This window comes from Lepisosteus platostomus, chromosome 13 (genome assembly GCF_059453375.1).
Source record: "Lepisosteus platostomus isolate fLepPlt1 chromosome 13, fLepPlt1.hap1, whole genome shotgun sequence".
Classification (NCBI taxonomy): Eukaryota; Metazoa; Chordata; class Actinopteri; order Semionotiformes; family Lepisosteidae; genus Lepisosteus; species Lepisosteus platostomus.
Genome location: NC_142623.1, coordinates 32,316,190 through 32,330,230, shown reverse-complemented (window position 1 = coordinate 32,330,230; position 14,041 = coordinate 32,316,190). Strand labels below are relative to the sequence as shown.

The following is a 14,041-nucleotide window of genomic DNA, read 5'->3' as shown; positions in this document are numbered from 1 at the left end:
GCTTGGAAGACGACCTAAGAATATTTCTGAGCTACAAGAGTTCAGCAAGGGAGAGTGGGAAACAATTCCTGAAACAAGAATAGAAAGACTCTTAGCTGACTACAAGAAACATTTGGTAGCTGTGATTTTGGCCAAAGGTGGTGTTACTAAGTATCACAGCCCAAACATTTGCACATGACACATTCACTTTGAATTTTTTTTCAATCTGTTAAATTTGGCAAATAAATAGTAATTGTGCATTAAAATGTCATGTTTAAATTTGTACATTGCAGAAATTAACTTTTTCCCCCCCATTTAACGTGTGAACATGTAATTTGACCAGGGGTAACCAAAACTTTTGCATGGAACTGTAAATTAAAATTAACAGTCAATTGGAGTAAAGAACGAAATGTAAATATTTTCATTAAGACTCCAAAAACAAATCCTTGAAATAGTGGAAAAGCCAAGTCAGCGTTTTTGGTATTCAGAGGCTCAGCTGTGTCCAGGCTCTCGCTGGGGAGTAATGAGGAAAGTCCCTAAGGATTCTGGATTTCAAAAGGCAGAGATGTGTTCCGTGTTCTCCCTGGAGGGAGAAGAGGAAATTCCCACCGGAATCCAGATTTCATAAGAGGGAGAAGGTGGGAGGCAGAAACTAGGCAAAACCCTGGGAGAGGGGAGACAGGGAGAGAGTCAGGGAGAGGGAGACAGACAGGGAGAGAGTCAGAGAGAGGGAGACAGACAGGGAGAGAGTCAGGGAGAGAGTCAGGGAGAGGGAGACAGACAGGGAGAGAGTCAGGGAGAGGGAGACAGACAGGGAGAGAGTCAGGGAGAGGGAGACAGACAGGGAGAGAGTCAGGGAGAGGGAGACAGACAGGGAGCAGGGAGAGAGATAGAGAGAGGGAGAGATTCTCAAGCCAGCTGTGTGCATCAGGGGCTGAAAGCCTGACCCCCTCACTGCTCTCCACCCTCCCGCCAGCCCGGGTACGAGTCCCCCTGCCCCTGTGCTCTGCAGCGGCCGCGAGCCCTTACCGCGCTCGAGCCTGCGGCAGGTGAACCCAGCCACCCCTCGCAGGTGTCGGGTGCGGAGGTCTCAGGGTGGAGCTGTTGCCATGGAAACCCCCCAGACATCCTGCTGGGGCTGACAGGTCGCTTCAGACAGAGGGCAGAGGTCAAGCTAATCTGGACTAATGAAGACAATGTGTGTAATTGCAGTAATAAAGCTCATGATCAAGCATCACGCCTCTCTCCCTCCCTGCTCTGGTCTCCGGTCTTGCCCTGATCCGCCGCAGCGATTAACACACAGCAAAACCATCATACCACAGCCCCGCCCAGCCCTGGCAAGCACCACACCAGCATGGAGGAGAGCTTTTATTAAAACAGGAAGAGCATCACACACTTCCTGGATACATGGACACATAACCCCCCTGGAGTAAATTACTTTATCTCCCCCCCCATCATTAAAAACAATCCAGACAGGAGCTATCTGCCCTTCCATCCACTAGGGGGCATGCTCGAGTGCAGAGAACACCTCAACCCCAGCTCCCTCTGGATTCTCACTGACAGACCCCTCTGCTCCACAACAACATGCATCGTTCATTCCTGGGGCTGGGCCACTGCTCACAACAACAGCTCCTGCTTTTCCACCTTTAAGACATCCTCACATAACAAAGAACAACCGGACCTCAAACAAAGACGGGCAGTGATAGAAGGATTGTTCCTTCATTGGAGTGTAAAGTTACTGATGCAGCTTCCAAGGACACTGACGGCTGAAGCTTCTCCCGGCCCCTCCCCTTCTCCTCAGCCAACCAGCACAGCAACAGAGCCGAGGCCACACCCCTCAGAGCCTCCTTCTTGATGATGTCACCGGGGAAGCTGGGCGGTGGCCCTCCCAGAGGCCGGGGTCACTAGACAATGGACACTGCCCGCCATCCAGTCAGGTCTTGAAGGAGGGCCGCTGAAGACGAGACAGCAGGAGCAGGTGGGTAAATGGCAGGCGATGTCCTCAACAATTGTGATGCCAGATGCTCTGTCAGACAACGACATCATCCTCCTTCCATGATGTCAGAAGATGGGCGTCGGCACCGGAGATGTGCTCAGACATTTTAAGCGTTACAGAATCGTCTGGTTTCCGGCGCAGAACATCAGCATGAATGTCCTCATCATATCGGACCCGCGTCTCTCCCGGTGCAGAAATCGTACATGATTGAGGGTTACTGTGGGAGGCTGTGATCGGCTCAGAGGTGGAGGAGACCGAGGTTGCAGGACGGCGCAGCTCAAATCTTCATGAGGCGCGAGATCTGCTCCCGGCGCCGCCTCTCCCCGGCCCAGGAGCGAGAGTGTGTGCGGAAGCGGAGCAGCTCCTCGCGGTGATCCTCACTGTTCATGGGACAGTACGCCTGAGGCTCGCACAGCTCCTGGGGCAACGAGAGAGAGAGGTGTACCGCCATACCGCACAGCTCCGGGAGTAACGAGAGAGAGTGATAGAAAGATGTACCGCCATACCGCACAGCTCCGGGAGTAACGAGAGAGAGTGATAGAGAGATGTACCGCCATACCGCACAGCTCCGGGAGTAACGAGAGAGAGTGATAGAGAGATGTACCGCCATACCGCACAGCTCCGGGAGTAACGAGAGAGAGTGATAGAAAGATGTACCGCCATACCGCACAGCTCCGGGAGTAACGAGAGAGAGTGATAGAGAGAGATGTACCGCCATACCGCACAGCTCCGGGAGTAACGAGAGAGAGAGATAGAGAGAGGTGTACCGCCATACCGCACAGCTCCGGGAGTAACGAGAGAGAGTGATAGAGAGAGGTGTACCGCCATACCGCACAGCTCCAGGAGTAACGAGAGAGAGTGATAGAGAGAGGTGTACCGCCATACCGCACAGCTCCGGGAGTAACGAGAGAGAGTGATAGAGAGAGATGTACCGCCATACCGCACAGCTCCGGGTGTAACGAGAGAGAGTGATAGAGAGAGGTGTACCGCCATACCGCACAGCTCCGGGAGTAACGAGAGAGAGTGATAGAGAGAGATGTACCGCCATACCGCACAGCTCCGGGAGTAACGAGAGAGAGAGATAGAGAGAGGTGTACCGCCATACCGCACAGCTCCGGGAGTAACGAGAGAGAGTGATAGAGAGAGATGTACCGCCATACCGCACAGCTCCAGGAGTAACGAGAGAGAGTGATAGAGAGATGTACCGCCATACCGCACAGCTCCGGGAGTAACGAGAGAGAGTGATAGAGAGGTGTACCGCCATACCGCACAGCTCCGGGAGTAACGAGAGAGAGTGATAGAGAGATGTACCGCCATACCGCACAGCTCCGGGTGTAACGAGAGAGAGTGATAGAGAGAGGTGTACCGCCATACCGCACAGCTCCGGGTGTAACGAGAGAGAGTGATAGAGAGAGGTGTACCGCCATACCGCACAGCTCCGGGAGTAACGAGAGAGAGTGATAGAGAGATGTACCGCCATACCGCACAGCTCCGGGTGTAACGAGAGAGAGTGATAGAGAGATGTACCGCCATACCGCACAGCTCCGGGTGTAACGAGAGAGAGTGATAGAGAGATGTACCGCCATACCGCACAGCTCCGGGAGTAACGAGAGAGAGTGATAGAGAGATGTACCGCCATACCGCACAGCTCTGGGTGTAACGAGAGAGAGTGATAGAGAGAGGTGTACCGCCATACCGCACAGCTCCGGGTGTAACGAGAATACAGACAGATGTACCGCCATAGCTCAGAGCTGTGGAAGTATCAAGACAGACAGTCCGCGATTGTAAATTACAACAGCTGGGAAGAGACAAAGAGCCCAAGTGAGATATGCACAGCTCCTGGAGAACAGAGTTTCCACAGTTCAGCAGAGGCCAAGTTAAAAATAGTGTTAGAGGAACACAAGGAGACAGCTGAATACATAGCAACCTGCCACAACAGGCCGGACACAGCACCAGAGCCCTGCTCCGTACAGGGGCTCAGGGATCACCGGCATCACGGCTCCTGAAGTCTCCTGCCCTTCCCGTCTCTCCAGGTGAACCTCCGAGGCAGGACGGACAGGGACTGGCCCTGCCTGTAGCTACCTCGGGGTCCACGACTGGAGACACAGAGTATGAGGTGGGGGTGGGGGGGGTGGACGGGGGTTAAAAGTCAATGGCCGCTCACCTTGTTCAGCGGGAAGAAGTCCCGGTACCCCCCCTTGAGGATGTAGAGCTCGGGGTAGTGCAGGACGGGGTAATCGTTTACACTGCGGTCCTCTCTGCGCAGTAACCTGCACCTGGGGGAGACAGAGCGGACCGCACACACCTTCAACCACATCACACCACAGATCAAACTCCCTCTACTGGACCCTCAACAGACACTACACACTGGCTGAATACCTCAACAGGGTAAGAAAAAGCGAAGAGACACAGACCCTGATGAAGCACAGGCTCAGTGACCACAGCCTGGCCATAGAAACTGGACACAGACAGACCTGACTGTCCAGAGAGGACAGGCTCAGTGACCACAGCCTGGCCATAGAAACTGGACACAGGCAGACCTGACTGTCCGGAGAGGACAGGCTCAGTGACCACAGCCTGGCCATAGAAACTGGACACAGACAGACCTGACTGTCCAGAGAGGACAGGCTCAGTGACCACAGCCTGGCCATAGAAACTGGACACAGGCAGACCTGACTGTCCGGAGAGGACAGGCTCAGTGACCACAGCCTGGCCATAGAAACTGGACACAGACAGACCTGACTGTCCAGAGAGGACAGGCTCAGTGACCACAGCCTGGCCATAGAAACTGGACACAGACAGACCTGACTGTCCAGAGAGGACAGGCTGTACTCCCAGGAGGGCAAAGCAGAGACAGATACAGAGACAGATCAGTCATGCCAATAAGGCTTGTGGAATTGAATGGAGTGGACAGGGGGAAGAGAGAAAGTAAAAAGGAGAAGAGCCACAGGACAAGGGGAGAGGGAAGATCTCATTACAAAACTGTTTTCAAAGGCTTTTCCTCCCCCCCCCCATCCCCCAATTCTCATCATCGTTCTGCTCCCCAGCTCGTTCAGCTAGAATTTATAACGATCCCACTCTGACAAGGGCTGCTGCTTTCTTCTTTCCAGCTCTTTGTAACAGACGTGGCGGAGGAGTGCTAATTTACTGATTTACTGCACATGCAGACCTGGACCGGCTGCCTGTGCAATTAGTGGAAGTACAAAGCCCCTAAACCGCAGCAAAACGCAGCAGGAGCTAGGCTGTGTTCAGCGGCGGACGGAGCAATGCGTTTGAAGACTCGCGCTCTTAATGGCCAGTGCCGATCTACCCCCCCCCCCCGGGGGGGCTGAAAGTGGAGGAGTCCTGCTCTGCACACCACAGGAAAATGGACCGGACCATTCCCCCACAGGGGGCGTTCCTGCTGGGACTCCGTCAGTAAGTCTTAACGAAGCGAGGGGTTCGGCCCGAACGAGGGGGCTACGTGGAGGGTTCTGGGTTGCGCCGGCCGCAGCTCGGAGCGGAGCTTACATCCTGGGCGCCCTCTCGGAGGAGAACTCGCAGTGCAGGACGACGATCACCCTGCGGTCCGGACTGCGCACCGCGACGGGCTGCCGTAGGAGGCGCTGCACTGCTGCGTCCGGGTCGTGGAGGTTCAGCGCCCCCTAGTGGAGAGAGACAGACAGGCAGGCAGCTGAGATCTGGAGCGTGTGAAGTATCTTTAGGGGGCGGGAAGGGAGCCCCCCGTGGAGACTGTTCCAGTAACCCGGCCGAGCGGCGATGGCGCGCCGCCAGGAGCTCCCCCTCACCCTGATGTGTCCACCCTGGAACTCGTAGGGGTAGCGGCAGTCCACCACCAGGCACCTCTCCACCAGGCTGCTGAACTCGCCCCGCAGCAGAGCGCCCATCTGGGGGGGAGAGAGAGAGAGAGAGAGAGGGCGGCCGTGAGCCCCGGGGTCGAGGAGGAGGGCGAGCTGCACCCCGCTGTCGCCCTGGCTCCCCGCTCACCGTCTCCGGCGTGATGTACTTCAGGTCCTGGTGTCTCCCGGTCACCGTGGGCAGGGCGTACACCTGCGGCACACAAACCACCTGGTCAACACGCGCCCGAGCCCGGGGCTGCCGAACCCAGCCCGACCGGCACCGACTGGCCCACCGGGCTCACAGGCTGCCAAAAACAGGCACGGGAGGCGTCATTCTGCCCTGATCCCCCGGACCCCCCAGGGGAGGAGAGAGAAACTGTACGTCGTGGGGCTGCAGGAGGACTGAACCCCACTCTGGTCTTGTACAGTTTCTCTCTCCTCCCCTGATCTGTGTGTCGTGGGGCTGCAGGAGGACTGAACTCCACTCTGGTCTTGTCCAGTTTCTCTCTCCTCCCCTGATCTGTGTGTCGTGGGGCTGCAGGAGGACTGAACCCCACTCTGGTCTTGTACAGTTTCTCTCTCCTCCCCTGATCTGTGTGTCGTGGGGCTGCAGGAGGACTGAACCCCACTCTGGTCTTGTACAGTTTCTCTCTCCTCCCCTGATCTGTGTGCCGTGGGGCTGCAGGAGGACTGAACCCCACTCTGGTCTTGTACAGTGTCTCTCTCCTCCCCTGATCTGTGTAAGACCAGAGTGAGGTTCAGTCCTCCTGCAGCCCCACAACACGCAGATCAGGGGAACCCAAGTTAAATTATAATCTTAAAAACAAAATCTCAGCTCTGTCACTAGTGATATTGATGAGGAATGGCTTTTGGCATACATGCAGTAAACTAAAGCTTATCCCTGCAAAGCAAAAGTTAATTTTGGGTCTCAAGCAAAATGTAGCGCATTGCATGACGAGTTCGTAGGATCACTATTTCGGTTCCCCCGTCTTGACCTTCTACGAACAGCATCTAGCTGGTATTAGAGGGTAAAGACAAGAGACTGCGATTCATGGCCTCTCACATCCTCGTTACAAAGATTACAAGGATTTTTTTTCAAGTTGAAGGTCTTTAGAGCAACGGCGACCTCTAGTGGTCAGAAAAGGAAGTGCTGCTTTTAAGACCATGGCTGCGCTGAGAGGGGTGTGCAAACGGATTAATAACCACAGCAAGGTCACAGAACAGAGGAGCCCATTCATCTTATTCGAATGCCAATGATCCATCACAGCATCTCATCCAGCTTTTTAGCAGGGTACCCGTTTCAACACAGTTGGTCAGCTTGTAGCACACTCCCACCACCCTTTGTGTAAAGGGGTGCCTCTAGTTCTCAGTTGTAAATGCTGCTCCCTGTAGTTTCCAATAGCGCCTCCACTGTAAGATTCTGAACAAGTCCTAGAATGTATCTGGTTGTTTCTCTTAGTGAAGTAATCTCTTAAATTTCTTTATGAAAGAAGTTATTCTAAATGTGGTCTTACTAGCGCCTTATACAATTCTGACACCAAATCAGTGCCCCACCTCTCAGCACCTATCCAGGCATTTCATTTGCCCTTTTCCTTCTCCATCCCACGCAGAGGGCTGGTCAGCGGCTCAGCGCTCACACAGATGACAGCACCGTCGCCGAGTGGCTCCGGGCTGGTTCGGTCAGGAATGACAGACCGCGAATTCGCTCCCAGGTCCCAGAGCACCACCCTCTACAGCTGTGAGGGGGCCAGCCGGACACAAACTCCTGCCAGCTCTCAGGAGCTGCGAGCACGACTAACAGGACTCATTTCTTGGACCGGCATCTTTATACAGAAGCACCGACACAGCCGGGTGTTTAGTTGGACCAGTTGCCTCACTGGAGGGCATAGCAGCAGGGTCTCACCTGGGGTTCGAACCCTCAGCCTCCCAGAGACGTGAACCCTGAGCCCTGCTGCACACTGCTGCCGAGATGTGCGCTTGTAGGTGCCACACACACGTATCCACAGGAAAACGCGCTCACACACACACACGCGCAGGAAGATGCGCGCGCACACACCCCGAGTGTGGCAGGCTGAGAGTCGGGAGAACAGCGGGACTGTCTGACCTTGCTGAAGTCCCCAATGAGCCCCAAGTCTCCGGGCTCCCCTCTCGTCTCCACGTCGGACAGAGACAGGGTCTTCTTCAGGAGCCGCTGTGGAGAGGAAGACCACTCTGACTCCCACGCCTCTGCTTCTGTCCCTCCTCCTCTATCCCCGCCCCCCCCCACCCATCCTCCATTTACACCCTCACCAGCCTCCCCTTCCCCTCCCTCCCACCTGTCCGCCATGACACCCGCGCCCCCCCCCCCTTCCCTGCCCCCCGCCCCTCCTCGTACCCCTCTCTTCCTGCCGTCTCCCTCCTCCTCCTCTTCCTCGTGGATGGGGGCCGTGCTGCGCCAGCGCTTGGCCAGGGGACAGGGGTCGGGCCCGGGGTCGGGGGGGGCCGGCGCTCTCTTCAGGACGGGCCGGTCCAAACGCTCCGGCATGGAGGGCGACCGGACCAGCCTGCGACTGCCTCCGCGGGGGGGCTGGGGCTGGAGCTGGGGGGGGGGGCAGGAGGGAGATTAGCGGGGGGCTGTGGCTCTTTCTGAGAGGTACACTCCCGCTGCAGTGGCGCTTACCCAGGACGCCTCCACTTCCTGGCTCATCAGGGGGTCAGAGAGCAGCCGGGCCATGCTGGAGGTCATGTGGGGGTTGCCACAGCTCTGAGAGGGGGAGAGGTCAAAACACTTCGCTGAGCAGTGTAGGCAGCAGATAAGACATCAACACAGTGAAGAGGACATAGTAGAAACAAGAGCAAGAAATGCTCTATTTTCATGAAGAATGCAGGACTTTACTGCAGAAAGAGCCTTTGTTGTCTTCTACACAACCTAAATAAGTAAAGAAGAGCCACGACGCTCGTTGTTGAAAACCCCGCCTCTGCTGGCACAGCCCCGCCCTCCACTGCCATACAGAGCCCCGCCTCTGCTGGCAGCCCCGCCCTCCACAGCCATCCAGAGCCCCGCCTCTGCTGACACAGCCCCGCCCTCCACTGCCCTACAGAGCCCCGCCCTCCACTGCCCTACAGAGCCCCGCCCTCCACTGCCCTACAGAGCCCCGCCTCTGCTGGCAGCCCCGCCCTCCAGAGCCCCGCCCTCCACTGCCATACAGAGCCCCGCCCTCCACTGCCATACAGAGCCCCGCCCTCCACTGCCATACAGAGCCCCGCCCTCCACTGCCATACAGAGCCCCGCCCTCCACAGCCATACACAGACCCCCCCCCCCCTTCACAGGTGCCAAGGGTCTGCCCCCAGCCTGCACTCCAGTGTGTTACCTCATCCAAGACCATTGTAAACCCATCCTGCTCGTCAGACTGCATCAGGACTGGGGAGGAAGGGGGACCGCAGGAGATGGGACTGCCCAGCCCGGCCACCTCGCAGTCCGGCCTGGTCTCCAGGACCTGGAGTACACGCAACCACGGGTCAGAACCACGGGTCAGAACCACGGGTCAGGAGCTCCATCAGAAAACACTGCTATGGGTCAACAATGCCCTTTACCAGTGTGCCCTGCAGTGTTCGGGATAGAACCTGCACAAAACCTCATCTCAGGGAGGCCTGTGGCTCTGGATGAGACTGTGGCCTATAGCACAGCCAACACTACCCTCTGGTGCCCACATGGAGAACTACAGCAAGGCACAGGCTTCTCCCAGAGACACTGGGTCCTAACCAGTACTGCAGCTGCACCCTTTGGTTCTCAAAATCTGGTCTCGCAACCCTGCTCAGAATCGCTGAAGAAGACCAGTTCTTTACACCTAACATTAGAATTCTATAATTATAATGAGAAAATTACACTTTTGTGTTTACGTTCGCCTTAAGTTACCTAGGTCTGATGAAACAAAGCAGTTGTGCTGTGTAGTCTGCGCTTCAATTTGCATTTTCCCCGAGATTGAGAACCTCAGAACACTCTCATGGACAACCAGAGAAACACAAGGCCGCACTCACATTCTCCTTGTTGTTGAAACAGGGACTGCTGGGGCCCCGCGCGCCGGGGCTGAGACCGCCTGAGCCGACCTTAGGGCTGCTGCACAGCAACCTGGGCTGAGAAACAGAAACACAGAGAGCAGTGAACAGGAGTGACACACGTTCATCCAGGTAGCACGATTAGCAGATGACAGTTAGATAGCCAGCAGACTTATCACCCCGCAGCTCACACTAGCAGCCCGCTGAAGCCCAGCAGGTGAGGAGGGGAGACCTCCTGGGAAAGCTAAGGTTGCTGCTGGAAAGGTGTTAGAGGGGCCAGCAGGGGGCGCTCACCCACTGGACTATGTGGGTCCTAACACCCCAGTATAGTGACAGGGACATACTGCAAAAAATGCACTGTCTTCAGACGAGAGGTAAAACCAAGGTCTTGACTCTCTGTGGTCATTAAAAACCCCAAGTCGTTTCTGAAAAAGAGTAGGGGTGTTACCCCGGCATCCTGGCCAAATTTCCCCCTGGCCTTTACCCATGATGGCCTCCTGATAATCCCCATCTCTGAGCTGGCTTCATCACTCTGCTCTCCTCCCCACTGAGAGCTGGTGTGGGGGGAGCGTACTGGAGCATCATTGAGGTGGGGCTGCACACTGGTGGTGGAGGGGATCCCCCTTACCTGTAGAGCACTCTGAGTGCAGCATCCAGGAAAGCGCTATATAAGTGTATGGAATTATTAAGCATTATAATTCTTAGTGAAATAGCACAGCCCAGGACCCAGATCTCGGGGACAAGGTGACTCAGGGAGCCGACTGCAGGAACCCGAACCCCTGGCCTAGAGAGGGGGCTGATCTCTTACCAGCATGGACTTCAACCTCTTCATATGGCCCTTCCTGGAAGAGAGAGAGAACAGCAGGCATGAGGCCGAGCAGACAACCGGTCATCCACAGACCCGCTGGCCACCCGACCCATCTGGCCAAGCACGCGGCCAGCCGGGCAACCACAGCGACGGCCCGGCAGGGAACCGAACGCCTCGTTAACGACTCCGTTCGGAGCGAAGAGTCGCCAGCAGGACTCCCAGAGGCCGGGCTGAGAAGGATACTCGTGACGGAGCGAGACTCGGGCGCTGCCTTCCAGAGCCTCAGCAGGGCTGTCAGTGAGACTCCAGATCCACTCCCGGCTTCACAGTTTACTACAGTCATGGACACTACTTAAGGAACAGGAGAAGGACATCAGCCATACTGTCTAGGGCCCAGTGTGGGCCATGCGGCATGTTACTGACCATCAGTGCTCTCTCTGTCGAACCTGTCATTTCAGCTTTTACTTGATCTGTAATGTCCGCCCATCCCATCTCACCCCCTCCTCCCCACTGCCGCCCCCACACACTCACTTGTTTTTCTCCGAGTCTGGGGTCACTTTCTGGGGGAAACTGGGAAGACAGAAGAAAGCAAAACTGGATTAAAAAGTTACAATCACGTACAGATAGACCCGGCTGTGGACATTGTGGGGGGAGAGAGAGAGAGAGACCCAGATGTGGACAGCGTGGGGGGAGAGAGAGAGAGACCCAGATGTGGACAGCGTGGCCAGAGAGAGAGAGAGACCCAGATGTGGACAGCGTGGCCAGAGAGAGAGAGACCCAGATGTGGACAGCGTGGCCAGAGAGAGAGAGACCCAGATGTGGACAGCGGGGCCAGAGAGAGACTCCGCGGCGGTCAGCAGACACTGGAAGGAGTTACCTCGGGGCCGGAGAGTCTGGGGGACCGCGGGGGGAAAGCAGCTGGTCTGGGGAGACACAAACACAGACAGACATGAGGACGGAGACAGGAGGCGCCGGGCAGACAGCCGGCTCGGCTCGGGTGGACAGGACGGACTGACCGCTGTGCGCCGGGATCGGGGCGTCGCCGTCGCTGAGGCCCGACAGGTCCAGACACCGCCGGGGGGTGTCTCTGAAAGACACGGGCGAGGAGGTTATTGCCCGGGGCGCGGGGCACGGGGGACGGGGGAGGCCGGACCTGCACTCACCCGCTCTGGAAGGCGTTCAGGCTGCCGAGGCTGTGAGTGAGCTCGGATACCGGGGACAGCAGGCGCTCCGGGGAGCCGGCCTCCCCCTCTCTCGCCAGGCTGAGCAGCATCCGGCAGCCGGCGCGGAAGGACAGGCCCTCGCTCATCCTGACTCTGCGGCGCCCTGCGCTGCGGCCGGGGCTCGGGTCCCTCTCCTGCGCGTGTTTCCCCGAGACCGCTTTCCTGCTGCGTTGCTCGCGGCGCAGGCGATTCTCGAACCGTCGGCAGCCGGACCCGGGCGTCTCGCGCCTGCCTGCGACCCTCGCCCGCTCCCTCTCACCCCAACACGCCGACTGCGAAAGAATAAGGACACACGGCGCCCTGCGCTCGGATTGCGTCTCTCGGTTGGAATAAAACTCCAGGCGAACGCTAATACAGAGCAGAAAGTGGTGCTGTAATTACAACACATAGGTCTTCAGTGCTGCCCCTTTCCTCTTGATAGCAAAAAAAAAACCCGGTGCATTTCAGACATCGTGCTAACAAATGAACGAAATTATGTTTAAATGCATCTTAATACTTGATGGAAAATTTATATTTTCTTATCTACTAATCTTAAACTTGCGATTCCGTAACAATCCCTCCTTTCCTGTAAAACCCTCCATCGCATTCCCCCAAACTCCCCAACACAGGATTTTAAATTTCACGCGCTGCGATCCGCCAATCACGGATCACGCACCGCAGCACGACGTCCGCGAAACGTGAGTCAAAGCACGCTCACGACAGCGTTTCCGGACGCTGCATGTCTATTGGTCCATTCTGCTGTCCATCAAAGCGTGCCCCGAGGAAGGAGGGGCTGGAGAGATACGGCGCTGAAGGCTATTGGCCGGAAAGCTCAACCACGCTGGAGAAGTATCATACGGCCCGTGATGTTTGTTCGTGGTTTTTATGTTATGTAGTTAAAACACGCTGAATATCTGTACGTTTAACGACACAAAGAGTCAGTTTAAAGAGAGCTCCTTCAAGAAAAATGCTGCCTAAATGTAATTCGTGTTTTGCAGACTCCCACGCGTGTCCCGTTATCTGTAGGAATAACAATGAATCGGAGACAGATCCACGGGTGGTTTCCAACCAAAGGGTGATTTTTCTTGAATTAACTCGATAAGTGGGTTCATACTGTTAACAGCAGGTCAGGACAAAATGCAAGGGTATCACCCACAGCGGTCCTGATAACTGCAGCGTGAACTGCAGTGAACCTGTTGCGTGATTTTAGCCAAGAGAGGAGGTGTGTGCAGAGTAGGACTGGACGAGGAGGAACCGTCATCAGCACAACAAAGAATGGATTCCTTTTCTGCGACACTGTCTTTTCCAACATCTTCTGGGGGGGCTTACAGTTGAGTCTGTTTCCCCCCCAAGTTGCAGAAAGTCTTAAGATAAAAATGCCACCCAATTAGAATTGTGGGGGGGGAAACCAACCTAAATGGAATGAGAAAAAAATATATCTTAAAAACCTTTGTTTTCACTAGAATGTTGTTGAGCTGTGATGTGTCTCCCAGCTCTGCCGCCCTGTTGACCATCGGGGTACGGGGGGGTAGGGGAGGGACTGTCTCCCTCCCCTGGGGGGCAGTGTTGAGCAGCACAGCACCTGCAGCAGTGATGTCACACGCCCCGTCTGGGGATCCCCCGCCCCAGCAACACCATGAGCTCTGACTGCAAGAGCTCCAGGGGCACCTCAGCGTGGGCTACTGGCCTTGCAACAGCCTCATTGAAGTGGGCCTGGTCTCTGGGACCCGGATCAGGGTCGATTTGGGTCAGTAAAAAGGTGGTGCTGAAATGTAGATTAATGAAACAAATTGCTTCACAACAAACTGTACTTAAGATCAATGGTTGTGTGTGTTCAATACCTTTGCTCAGATTTATAGCTACAGTGTGGACCGTCTGAAAATGTGAGAGTCATGTACATCATGCATCACAGATCACCTGATACTCAGGAAACTGCATGATGAGCTCCTAAGACTAGCTAACACCCACTGCAGTCACACGTTTATAGATGTCTTTCAATGGAACTGACTGACAGGATTGTCTTTTTGTGATCAATATATTTATATTTCTGAGTCTGAAATTTTATTTTTTTTACTTGTACATCAACACTGTGACTTGTTTTTCTTCTAATAAAAGCAGCCTTGTTTGGCCCTGTGGAGGGGGTGTAATGAAGATAGTCCAGAGCACCTACTACATCAGGAA

General features: G+C 55.5%; 1 protein-coding gene across 1 annotated transcript; it reads right to left on the bottom strand.

Moving 5' to 3' along the window:
* Positions 1-1,334: 1,334 nt before the first annotated feature.
* Positions 1,335-12,514, bottom strand: LOC148650419 (M-phase inducer phosphatase 1-B-like). Its single transcript, XM_088604193.1, has 15 exons — positions 11,822-12,514; positions 11,675-11,745; positions 11,536-11,581; positions 11,190-11,228; positions 10,659-10,692; positions 9,833-9,928; positions 9,166-9,291; positions 8,474-8,557; positions 8,189-8,392; positions 7,919-8,005; positions 5,963-6,025; positions 5,764-5,862; positions 5,486-5,619; positions 4,140-4,251; positions 1,335-2,393 (listed from the first exon to the last, which is right to left on the bottom strand). Exons 1-15 carry the CDS (start codon positions 11,965-11,967, stop codon positions 2,253-2,255), a joined length of 1,482 nt encoding a protein of 493 aa, XP_088460319.1. The 5' UTR covers positions 11,968-12,514; the 3' UTR covers positions 1,335-2,252.
* Positions 12,515-14,041: the final 1,527 nt, after the last annotated feature.